This window comes from Gracilinanus agilis, chromosome 5, assembly GCF_016433145.1.
Source record: "Gracilinanus agilis isolate LMUSP501 chromosome 5, AgileGrace, whole genome shotgun sequence".
In the NCBI taxonomy this organism is placed as follows: Eukaryota; Metazoa; Chordata; class Mammalia; order Didelphimorphia; family Didelphidae; genus Gracilinanus; species Gracilinanus agilis.
This window is the reverse complement of record NC_058134.1, coordinates 99,418,034-99,430,826: the sequence shown is the minus strand read 5'-3', so window position 1 is coordinate 99,430,826 and position 12,793 is coordinate 99,418,034. Positions and strand designations below refer to the sequence as shown.

Genomic DNA, 12,793 nt, shown 5'->3' with positions numbered 1-12,793 from the left:
GGCGGAGCTTGCTGGGGACTACAGGGCAGCTTGGCTCGAGCTCCTCGGTGCAGCCGGTGTCGTGCGCTTCCCCCGTGGGCCGATCCCGGCTCCGCACCCCGGCACTAGCGCCGCCTGCCCGGGGCGAGCTGCCAGGCCGTAGGCAGGCCCGCCTGCTCGAGGCGGCGGGAGACCATGGCCGAGGCGGCGCCCGCTCCGGTGAGCCCCAGGCCGGGCGGCGGATGCCGGCGGGAGGGAGAGCGGCGTGGGCGGGGGTCCTCGCAGTACAGCGGGACTCGGTCCCTTCGCCTACGGCTGCCGGGCCTTCCACGCGTTTCAGGCCGTGAGGCTGGCCTGCCTTGCCTTGCCTTGCTTTACCTGGCTGGGGAGTGGGGACGGGGGCGAGGCTCTGAGGGAGGGTAGGTCCAGGAGACCCATGCCCAGGTTGGGGCTCGACGTCCTGCCCCTGCACCGATGGTGCGAGCTTCGGACCCGCTGAGAAGTGGGGACCCGTTCTCCAGCCCGGCCCATAGATAGTAGGGAAGGGAATATAGATAGTCTGCTGTCCGGCGTGAACGTAAATCCTAGCAGGGCCACGATCCTAGGGACACTAGACGGTGGCGTCCTGGGAAGAGCAATGGACTTAGATCCTGAAGATCTAGGTTCAAATCCTGCCTGGACCACCTTTCACTTGTGTGACGGTAGTCAATCCACAAACCTGCACTTTGTATCTTGAAGGGGGTGGACCAGATGTTTAAGTTGTTTATCTATGGGCCTTGGGTCACACAAAAGGTTATAGAGGGTACAAGCTGCCTGTAACATCTTACAAAGGATTCAACAAAAGAGCGGGTAGGTATAAAGGATGTAATCCTCATCGAGAGTCTTTACCCCTTACAGGTATCAATATATGTGTGCATTTATATATATGTATATACATATATGTTAGATATTCGAAGATATATATATATATATAACATCTATATACAGACGCACGTATATAAAGTACTGGTACCAAAATTATGGGCTAATTTTGTAGCCTGAAGGAGAACTAATTTATAGCTCTTATGTTTCTAGTCTATTAGTATTCTCCTGATGTCTGGAGAACTCCAGGAAAACCCCAGCACCTTAGGTGAGTTTCCAATAATAAACATGGAAGGTCCAAGAGTCAAGAATCATAGGCCTCACAGATCCATTAGAGTTTTGAAGTAATTTTAAATAGTATTAATAATACTTGCTTCTCCCTATCCCCTACCAGCTTCATTTCTTTTGTTAACATCTATCTTTGTGGGATGGGAGGTGGACAGTTATGAAACACCAAGGATTGAAGGTCTTATCTCAAGGCCACGAGGCAAGACTAAATTTTCCTGTCTTCTAGTCCAATTTTGACATTAGATCATTAATGGTGTTTTCTACTTTTCAAGTTTCTATTTAGAGGAAGAAAAACAAATTTAGTTTTTTGTTAGTGGAATTTTAAGGTTTGACAGTGTTTAGCTTTTGTTGGTAATTAATTTGATGCTTTTAAATTTTGCTTGCATCTTTGATCATTCTTTGTTTTAAAATATTTTTTATTAATTTTTTACATCATCTACATTTCTCCTATCTCAGAAAGCCATCATCCCTTATAATAAAGGAAAAAGGGGGAAAGAAGAAAAAAAAGTTCCACAAAACTAGCCAATATTCTCAAGAGTCAGACATTTCATGTAGTATTCTATACCCATTGCTCCCCAGCTGCAAACAAATGAGAGGAAGGTCTTCTCAAATCTCTACTTTGGGGCCAAGCTTGGCAATTATAACTTCTTTTCATTCAGTTTTGATTGTCATTGTTTCCACATGTATATTGCTATAAATTAGCAATTGTATATATTACTTTCCTGTTTATATTTACTTCACTTTGTATCAGTTCATTTAAGTCTTTCCATGTTTCCCTGCATTTATGGAGCTCCTTGTTTCTTAGCCCTTTGCTATCACAAAGAGTCCAGTTATATATAAATATTGTGATTCTCTCTCTCATTCAAGTACATAAATTTAAGGCTTTTAAAATTATTTTAGCAATAGATATTTCTTGACCTAGATTTTTGTAGTGAATTGGTATTCTCTGTAAGGAATCCCCTCTAGCAGTTCAGATTGACAAGGGTTGTGCAGTTTATGGCCTTAATAAGATTAGACTGATAACTGTCAAAAAACATTTTTGGAGGACAGGCAGAGATGAATATACACACGAAGGTATTATAATGGTCTGGGTAGTGAGGGCCTGTGCTAGAGTGGCATGGCATAAAGCCCCTACAATATCTCCTACAGTGTTGAGAACATAGTAATAACTCAATTAAAAGCTTATTTATTGAATACCAGTCTTATACGAAGCAAGTAGGTTTGCAAGTTTCTTTGGGTAAATCCATGACTAATTTATGAGGAAGGGCATGAGATGAGAATGGAAAGTCCTAGAACTTAGGGGTTGTCCCTTCCAGGTTTCTTTTTGGAGTGGTGGATGATTTAAAAGAATAAAATAAAATGTGTTATCCTGTAGTCCTGATACCATCTCTAATTCACTTTGCAAATAGGCCCTTGAGCAGGAAGTACAGTCTGGATCCCTTCAAGCTTTGCTAACTTCCCCAGCGCTGCAGGTGTCTCCTGAGAAGGACTCGTGCCTGCACTCTCCAGAGATCAACCCATGGACTGTGGTGGCTGCCATTCAAGCTGTGGAAAAGAAGGTGGATTTGTGCCTGGCCCGATTATTCACCTTAGAGGGCCGGACAGTGACTGCAGAGAAGAAGCTGGCAGACTGTGAGAGGGTTGCAGTAGAGATTGAAAACCAGCTGGAGGGTAAATGGGCCTTGCTGGGCACCTTGCTCCAGGAGTATGGGCTGCTCCAGAGGAGGCTGGAGAACATGGAGAACCTGCTCAGAAACAGGAACTTCTGGATCCTGCGGCTTCCCCCAGGCAGCAAGGGCGAGGTCCCCAAGGTATTCCTCTCTAGCCCAGGAATGGTGGGAGCAGATGAGACCGAGGTTGTGTGGATGTGTTCGAGAGTGTGATGCTTGTGGTTCTAGGTGCCCCTGACATTTGATGATGTGGCCGTGTATTTTTCGGAGCAAGAATGGGGGAAGCTGGAGGAGTGGCAGAAGGAGCTTTACAAGCACGTGATGAGGGGCAACTATGAGATGCTGGTCTCCCTCGGTAAGGCGCTAGACTTGGGCCCCATTAAAGAGCCTCTAGAGATCATGCATTTTGTAAGTTTGACTCTGATTTGAGCTCAGCCCCTATACCTTTGGGTACTGACTTGTGGGAGGCCTCGACTATATCTCTTCATAGGCAGGGTAGTATGTATGTCGCTAATGTGTTCCAGGCTGATGTGAAGTGTTTTGCCTTGTTATCTCCTTGATTGAATCTACTAGCCCACATCTGGTAGTCAGACTGACCATGTCTTCTTCCTCCCTCCTGTGCTAGACTATGCTGTTTCCAAGCCTGATATTCTCTCTCAGATTGAGCGAGGAGAAAAACCATGCCTGAAGGACCAGTGGGGCTCCCATGATTTAGTGCTGTGTCCTGGAGAACTAAGTACTAGTAAGTATGAAGTAGAAACAACATGGAAGACAAGGGAATGAAATGATAACAGGATATACTAGCAGCATTTATTTTTTAAAAATTTAATTAATTTAGAATATTTTTCCATGGTTCCATGATTCATGTTCTTTCCCTCCCCTCTTCCTTCCCCTCTCCCAGAGCCAACGCGTTATTCCACTGGGTTTTACATGTATCATTGTTCAAAACCCATTTCCATATTATTAATATTTGCAATTGAGTGATCTTTTAGACTCTATATCTCCATCGAACCATGTGATCATTCATATGTTTTTTTCTGCGTTTCTACTCCCACAGTTCTTTCTCTGGATGTGGGTAGCGTTCTGTCTCATAAGTCCCTCAGAATTGTCTGGGTAATTGCATTGCTGCTAGTAGAGAAGTCCATTACATTTGATTGGGCCATAATGTATCTGTCTCCGTGTACAATGTTCTCCTGGTTCTGCTTCTTTCACTGTGCATCAGTTCCTGGAGGTCATTCCAGTTCACATGGAATTCCTCCAGTTCATTATTCCTTCCAGCACAATAGTATCCCATTACCATCAGATACCACGATTTGTTCATCCATTCCCCAATTGATGGACACCCCCCCCATTTTCCAATTTTTTGTCACCATAGGGTGTGGCCATGAATATTTTTGTACACATATTTTCCCTTATTAACTCTTTGAGGTATAAACCCACCAGTGGTATGGCTGGGTCAAAGGGCAGGCAGTCTTTTAAAGCCCTTTGCGCATAATTCCAAATTGCTCTCCAGAATGGTTGGATCAATTCACAACTTCACCAGCAATGCATTAATGTTACCAGTTTTGCCACATCCCCCCAACATTTATTATTTTCCTTTGCTGTTATATTGGCCAGTCTGCTAGGTGTGAGTAGTAGCATTTATTTTGATTTCCAGATTTGTGGTCAGTATCTCCACCAGCACTTCTTTTGTGACTCTTGGGAGGGTGGACCTAGGTATTTATGTCAATTTATATTTTCAAAAGCAAACTGAGGCTCAGAGTGGAGAATGGTGGTCAAGGCCACACCTCCAAGTGCAGGGCTCCAGATTTGTAGTCTAATAAGTAGCTGTCTCACTCCCTGTCCCTCCCCACCCCAGCCCTTCAGAGCTTCCTCATACTTACTCCTAAAGTTTGCTAATGCTGTTTTTACACTGGGAGACGTTGTCTCCTAGGATAAAGGGCCAGGGCCCTTCCCTCCTACTACAAGGTAGGGTAATAGAGAACACTGGCCTAAGAATCCAGAGCTTCAGCCCTATGTCTGCATCTAGTGCTAAATAGTAAAGTCATTTCATCTTTATTGACCTCAGTTTTTTCATTTTTAAGATGAAGACACTCAACCTGGATCATTTTTAATATCTTATCCACTGCTGACATTTTAGTTTTGATTAGGATTTTCAGTAAGGTACCAGTACAAAGCAGCCAGTGGATCTGCATCTAGTCACTACCCCAGAGGAAAAAATAACACTGCCTGGGAATTAGATATTTGTTAGAAATCCCAAGAGATTTCTGGTGAGACCTGAGAATATGGCAGCTCTAGCCCAGATTTGTGTTTTCTACTCATTATTAGTTATGTATAATTTCCCCCTGCCCCAGAGTTACCTCCTCCAGAGTATAGTCTCAAGCAACTTGGACCTGCCCAAGGAGAATCAGAGGAAGAACCAGTTCTTACAGATCATGGAGGATCAGAAGCTCAAGGAAGGCTAACCAGACCAAGCCTCACTGGTGAGTTAGAACACAGCAGCTGAAGGTAGATAATAAACATTTGACCTCCAGCTTAGGGACTCTCTGTGGAACTGTTGAGAGGTTTCTCTGCTGCCTTCTTTTAGAGGGGAGGGGAAGGAAAGGAAAGGAAAGGACAAGGATTTTCTAAAGATAGCAAGTCCCAAGGTAGGGCCTACCCTTCTAACAACAGCAGTAATAACCTCGCAATTTCATAGAGACTTGAGGTTTGCAAAGTACTTTTCTCTAAAACCCTGTGAAGTAGCTAAGTGTAAGTATTTTATTCATTTGGCAGTTAAAGAAATAGAGGCCCACAGGAAATGAAGTCACTTTATTCCTTTTCATATCACTATTAATGTCAGAGCCAAGGTTCAGGCTTGCCGCTACTGATCAAGAAGTTCCAGTGTTCTTTCCATTCTTCTAGCTGGACTAGCTTTTACTCACTCATCAATAAATGGGTCATGCATTTTCCTACCTTAGTGCCACTGCTCACAATATTCTTCCCATCTAGAATGATCTCCTCCTGTTTCTTTATTTGAGTCCTGCCTCCTCTTGAAAGCTTCCTCAAAGTCTCATGGCAATGAGTACTAACAGGAGTGAGAGGACCTGGATTCAAATCCTCCCTCTGAGCCCCTCTGCCTCTGCAATTGATCCTGGGCAAGTCACTCTATTCCTGTGTCTCAGTTACCTGAGTTGTAAAATAGGAGATTTGGATTAGATAACCCTGAGGTCTCTTCCAACCTTAACCCTCAGAATCTATGATCTTCTGCCTTCTCTGACTTGGGCACTATGGCCATCTCCTAATAGAGTTTGTCTGCACTACTGATTTTTGCACTTATCTTAATAACTTACATGTATATAAAACCGAACATTATCCTCATCCTAACCTTGGAGGGGCTCTGAGAAGTTAAAGGACTGGCTTGTGGTCGGTCAGTCAAGGGAGCAAATGGCCAGACCGTGAACTGAGGCCTCCCAACTCCAGCTCCAGAGTTCTACTAGGGAGGCAGCCTTCTGTTTCCCATTTAGCATGTGCTACCTTATATTTATGTTTATACATGCAAGTGATCTAGCTTCCCAACCAAATGAAGCACTCCCCAGGGGTATCAGTTATGTCTTCTACTTCTTTCATCCCTCTTTCCCAGTAGGTTCACAAAAAACAGCTCCTCTCCTGTGAAGAAACCTATGCTAGGTACTACCTCGTCTACAAAGAGGTTTATATCCTAACTGGTATGGCATAGGTAGGTAACATGATGGAGTGGATAGAGGGCCAGCCAGGATGCCAGTCAGACTTGGGTTCAAGTCCTGCCTTTGTAACCACGGTAAAGTCACTGGAATTCTGAGTGCCCTAAGCAGCTCTCTAAGAAAATGGGTAGGAGATAAGGTGCAGATCTGCAGTGGTGGAGAACATTTCACACAGGGAATTCCCTATGCTGGTGAAATTATAGGATAGGACCCCGAAAAAAGATCAGTTCTGGTTGTGACCATGGGGAAGTATTTACCCTCTCTCTTTGACTAGTTTACTCATTAGCAGAATGAGAATAATTTGTACTCTCTACTTCATAGAATAGTTGTGAGGAAAGTGCTTTATCTACCTTAATGTTCTATGTAAATGCCAACTATTATTCACCTATTTATAAGGCACAGGTGCTTTCTTAAAGGATCTTCCAGTGCAATTAGAAAGATGAGATATACATACATGAAAAACTAAACATTGTTATTTTGATAAGGTGACATTGCAAGAGATGTCTTAAAATGATATGTGATTTAGCCAATAATATGTATTGGCTCCAAGGCAGAAGAGTGGTAAGGGCTAGGCAATGGGGGTTAAGTGACTTGCTCAGGGTCAAACAGCTGGGAAATGTCTGAGGTCATATTTGAACCCAGGACCTCCCATCTCTGGGTCTGGCTCTTGATCCACTGAGCTACCCAGTTGCTCCTGATATTTTTAAACTTAGTAAAGAGCATAGAGAATAAGTGCATAGGATAAGAGAGATCAGGACAGTCAAGGAAAGCTTTATAGCAGAAGTAGGATTTGAGCTTCACTTAAAAAGTGGTTTGAATTTAGCAAAGAAAAGAGGAATCACATTGATCTTGAGGTAGAGGAAATTGAGCAGAATTTGGGTAGTACCTGATGGATTTGAGAACCATAACAGTTTTATTGCAGCAGAGGAAGAAACAGAGCCACCTAGGAAAAGAGCTATCTCTTCTCTTATCAAAGACATTTAGGGGAAAAGCCCATGGGATTATATCTGTGGTAGATTAAAATCCTTTCTGCCTTTATTTAATCTTATTTATTCTTATGTAGACTTTCATATCCATAAAGAACAATTGTGTAGCCTTTCAGAAAGACTCAGTGCCTCTCTCCCTTTTTTTCCCTCCTGTTTTAGACTCTCTAATCTTCTCCAGTGTTGTTTGCTTTCTTAGGACTCAGCCCTTTGCTACTGACTACCTCCCTACTTGCTTTCACCTAACTTTGTTTCTCTCGTCTTCTGCTTCCTGAATTTTCTTATTGATGTGTATATGTGTATGTCTGATCTCTGCCATCTAGTTGCTTCTTAGGGGTAGGAACTCTCTTTCTTCCACTGTAGCCCTTACAATACTGAGTTCAGGGCACTCAGGGTTATCCATTGGAAGACAATGCTACTAATAACTACATGCCATTTAGAGCTGTTTCTTTAGAAGTGGCAATGGGTTAGAGGAGTCACCCATACTCTCTTCTGAAAGTCTGTTACAGTCTGTCACTCTATGTTGGGATCAGGTAGTGAGGCTTAGGGGAGTCTAGACCTACTGCCTGGAGATCAGCCTCCAACATGAGTCCTAACCCTTAGTAGTTGAAGGACTTTGGACAAACTATTCCTTCCTCTCTCAGTTTCCTTAACTGTATAATGAATAGAATAGGAAGACACCGCTTACTTCCTAGGACTGATTAGAAAATGTATAAAGCCTAAAGCACTTTAGAAATGTCAGTTTTTGTCATTTAACAGGTTGACAGCAACCTGGGCTTCTTTGCCTCCGAGATGTTGGCCTCATTAACTCTGTGCTCTAACCTCCTGAGCCATGGTTGATGGGTGACTGACTTCAGGTCCTCATCTGGAACCGGATGGGGATCCTCCTTTACCAGTAGGTATCTGCTCAGGGTGTACAAAGATGTTTCACACCTGCTGGGGAAACAATGATGCTGAGTCCCCTTCTTGTGCCAGCTTTGACCTCTAGCATCCAAGGAAGATCTTAATGGAATTCACTTTCTCACAGAACTTCCTCCAGCTGGTGTCAATATTTTGTCCTCGATAAAACAAGAGGAAGAACCACCAGATGGGGAAGAAGCGTCAGCCTTCCCACAGAGGGAAATGAAGCCTTGCCTGGGACTAGGTAAGTGATAGGGGAAGGGAACAAACATGCATTAAGTGCCTGGCACTGTACTAATAAGAACACTACAAATATCTCATGTGATCCTCACAACAAGCCTGGGAAGTAGGTGCTGGTATTATCCTCATTTTACTGTTGAGGAAATTGAGGAAACAAGTTTAATGACTTGCCCAGGGGCATACAGCTAGTAAATGTTTAAGGCCTGATTTGGATTCAAGTTCTCCAGATTCTAGGACCACCCCTCTATTTATTGTACTAGGACACTCACTCCATAGCCAGTGCAAAACAAACAAACAAACAATGTCAACTCCAATTGACTTATTGAAGGTGGTGTTCAGAAGTTCTGTTTCCTCCCTCTTGTGGACTTCAGCTCAGTTACTTGGTTCTGTCACTAGGGGAGTTTTGTGGCAGTGATGGGATTACCTCTTCTTTGGGGTTTGGGAAACAGTTGGATCTAGATTCTAGGTTCTTTCCCCCTTTTCCATTTATCTCCACTTGGGACATCAATTTGTTCACTGGCCAATATCCTCAGGCCAAGCTATCAGGCCTCATTCACGTCCATTGTTTACTCCCCACAGACTTTTGTATGGAATGGACTTGGCCCCAAAACAAACCGAACCAATAGAAATAGATCTCTGTTGTCTTTGTTGAGGTCAGATAATCTTTGGGCTATGTAGCACAGGAAAACCAGATCTGCTATTGTGGATGAGTAGAGAGGAATATCAGGAAGAGTCATAGTTCCTGCCTGGGTAACAGTTTTCCAGGAAAAATGAGATCTTCCATAGATTTTTCTCTTCTGGCTTAGCACTTTTTTAAGCTCCCATTGGGTCTACTTCAGTATTGGAAAGCAAAAGTTATTTATGCAACATTTGTTATGGAGTAGACTGAATGATGATGATGATGATGATGATGATGATGATGATTTTCTATAATGTCTTCAAGTCTCCAAACCACTTTCCTTACATTATTTTATTTGAGATAATGATAGAACGACAATCTTTGCTTTCTGTTGTTTGAGGCCACAAAATGGTATGAGACAAGAGTGAATCAAGTGCCAGATGATGTGGTTCATACTGTAAGTGCTAAAGGAATTCAGGTAAAAGAGATGATTGTAGGGAGATGAGTAGTCAGGGAAGGCTCCATAGTTTTTGGACAGGCAAAGATTCTTCCTGGCCGAAGGCACAGCTCTAGAAAGTAGCAGGGCCCACAGTTAGGTACCAGGCCTGGGTGGAGGGAGTGGGGGCTTCCTCAGCTGGGTCTGGGAGTTTGTCTTAGCTGCCTTTTTGGCTCTCCTGTTGTATTAAGTCAGCAGCTGCATGGACATACACTGGGACCATAGCACTTTCCCTTCCCCTCATTTGCAGTGAACCTCTTCTTTTAAGCTTAGTGCTTCTCATTACTTGCCCTTGATCACAGATCCTCTTTGACCATCTTGCAGTGGGACTTTGGACAAGTCATCACACATCCCAGTTCCAGTTCCCTCATCTGTGAGCTAAGGGATGGGGCTAGGTGATCTTCAGGTCCCTGCCAGCTCCAGCCCGCTAGGATTCTATGCCACTAAATATGGAGAAGGGAGAGCATCATCTGGTTTGGCAGTGGGCCAGGAGAACTTCGAGGTCAGGAGGGGAGCCCCTGAGTTGGACTGGAATAAAGGATAGGATTTTGATGAACGTGGAGATGGAAATGACCCTAGTTTGGATGTGGATTCTTTTCGCTAGGTAATGGACTTGTGAGCACCAAAACAGAGAGTCAAGTGGCCGAGGCACTTCCACGGCAGCTGGTCTCGGAAGTGGGCTCCAGCTTGGCAGAGTGCAGAACTCCTGACGGCGGCAGAGAAGACGTGGCTGAGCCCCGCGAGCATTCCTCCCCTGCTCTGCCAAGGAGTCGAGTAAGGGAGAAGCCCTCCCCCCCTGCTGCTAGTGAGCCGCCTCGTGTCCTCCCACGCCGGAGAGAGCGGGCCTTCCCCTGTCCAGACTGTGGCCAGAGCTTCAGGCTGAAGATCAATCTGACCATTCACCAGCGTAGCCATGTGGAGGACGATGACTGGCCATCCCAGGGCAGCTGGCCGGACACGTGGGGAGGGGCTCCTGCCCCCCTGGAGCCAGGCGAGGTGGTGGTGCCCGGCCCCATCATCCAGTGGCTGCCCGACGAGCCAGAGAGCCCCCAGGCCCTGGCAGGGAGGCCGTGCCAGGAGCAGCGCCCGTCATCCGGCCGCCCATCCAGGCTGTACCACTGTAGTGAGTGCCTGCGCCTGTTTGAGCAGCGGAAAAGCCTCCTGCTGCACCAGCGCCTGCACACAGGCAACAGCCAGGGTTGCCCTACCTGCGCCTACTGTGGCAAGGCCTTCCGGCGACCCTCAGACCTGTTCCGGCATCAGCGCATCCATACTGGGGAACGGCCCTACCAGTGCTCCGAGTGTGGTCGGACATTCAATCGCAACCACCACCTGGCTGTTCACATGCAAACCCACTCCCGGAAGCATCAGGACAGCCCACACTGTGCCAAAAAGGGAAGCCTGGCCTTGGCTCGGCCCAGCCGTGCTGAGGAAGGCTGAGCCCAGAGTCTGGGGGGGTGGGGTGAGCCCCCCCATTCCAGTCGGGCCTCCTGCAGCCTCTAGCGGCCGGAGCCTGCTCTCTGCGAGGTTCTGCTCAGCACAGAGCAGAGCAAAGATAACACATTGGGTGGAGGACACACAACTGGAGTCCTGAGGGGGATCAGAGATGGGCTGGGGGGGGCCTGATCCCAGGGAACATCTGGGGCCTGCGTGGGCTGCTGGCTTCTGGCCCGAGCCCCGCTCTGAGCTGGGCCACTCCTCGCTCCCCTGCCTCGGCCTTCTCCCCCTGGAGTTGGGATGGGGCCGGGCTCCATGTAGTGTACTCCCGCCCCTGCAGGGACGGGCATTTGGGTTTATAGTTGCCCTGAGGAGAATCACTGACATGGTTTTTCCTGCTCTGTTACTTTGATATGTTTGTCCTGAATTTCTTTTTCCAATGGAGTTTTTTTTATTGCTTGCATATGTGGTCTGACTTATTTCACAGGAGGGACTTGGTAGAAGGGACTGCCTCTGACTCTGTGTGCATGTATGTGTGGAGAAAGAGTGAGAGGCTCACAAGAACATGCGGTGTGTGGCTAGCAAACAGTGCCTGCAGCTCGCTGTGTGAAAGCGTATGTATGTGTATGTACACACGCAAAGTCTGTGTATGTGCGTGTGGCTCAGAAATCTTCAGACTTCTTTTAAGAGGACTCGGCTTGCGATGACTAGCCACGGCCACCAAGGTAGGTGGAATATTTGTCCAGCATTTTTCTTACATTTTTTTTTAGCCCAAAGTTCTTTGATAACCCTACTAATACTTATCTCACATCTTGGCCCCGGCTCTCCGAGGCAAGGACATCGTCTTCCTTTTACAGCTAAGGAGGCCGAGGTTCGGGAGAGCCTTGCTTCATTGGCCATTCACACTTGTTTCTGGCAGTGCCTTTCCCAGTAGGCAATGGCATCTGTTATCTTATCCAAATTTGACTTGTGCTTTTATAGAAAAACTAGAAGGAATCCAGTTCTGGACTACACCTGCTCTGGTGTAGTGAAATTCTAGCCAAACACTCTCTGTAGGGATAACAAAACATTAGCTTAGGTGATCAAAAACTCTATCAGCCCTGCCCAGCAGAGAGGAAGGCAGATGACCTGGCTACCAGTGACCTTCAACCCACTCAGCTTAAGAGCCAGGCTTTATTTAAACATTTTATTCAGTTCTCCATAAAAAAACCAAAAGAAATAGACACTGCCTATTCTGATGCATAACGATTCTTGATTGGCTAATCCACCTCAATCATCATGGGTAAAGTAGAATGGACCCAAAGCTGGGATGCAGCTTTCTAGTCTCCTCTTTGTCATTTGGGAAAAATCACAGGATTTCCCTGGGTCCCAGTTTTTTGATCTGTTGGTTGGAGAATAATTCCTTTCATGCTGTTGCACTGGGAAAGGCTTTTGTTGGGCTGTAATAAGATAATGAATATATAAGTACTCTCTGGGGGAGAAAAAGTTAAGAGACACCCTTTCTAAGGATGCCCCCCCACCTCATTTCCCCCTTCCTCAATCAAAATGTGCTCTTAGAAAGGAAAAGCAATGGAAGAATATCTTTAATTGCCTTTCTA

General features: G+C 45.6%; 1 protein-coding gene across 1 annotated transcript; it reads left to right on the top strand.

The window, feature by feature from the left end:
• The first annotated feature begins 118 nt into the window (after positions 1–118).
• On the top strand, positions 119–11,658 carry LOC123248598 (zinc finger protein 777-like). The gene is made up of 7 exons (XM_044677428.1): positions 119–198; positions 2,538–2,939; positions 3,027–3,153; positions 3,424–3,540; positions 5,153–5,281; positions 8,531–8,647; positions 10,363–11,658. The coding sequence occupies exons 1-7, from the start codon at positions 175–177 to the stop codon at positions 11,196–11,198; spliced, it is 1,752 nt and encodes a 583-aa protein (XP_044533363.1). The 5' UTR covers positions 119–174; the 3' UTR covers positions 11,199–11,658.
• The last annotated feature ends 1,135 nt before the right edge of the window (positions 11,659–12,793 follow it).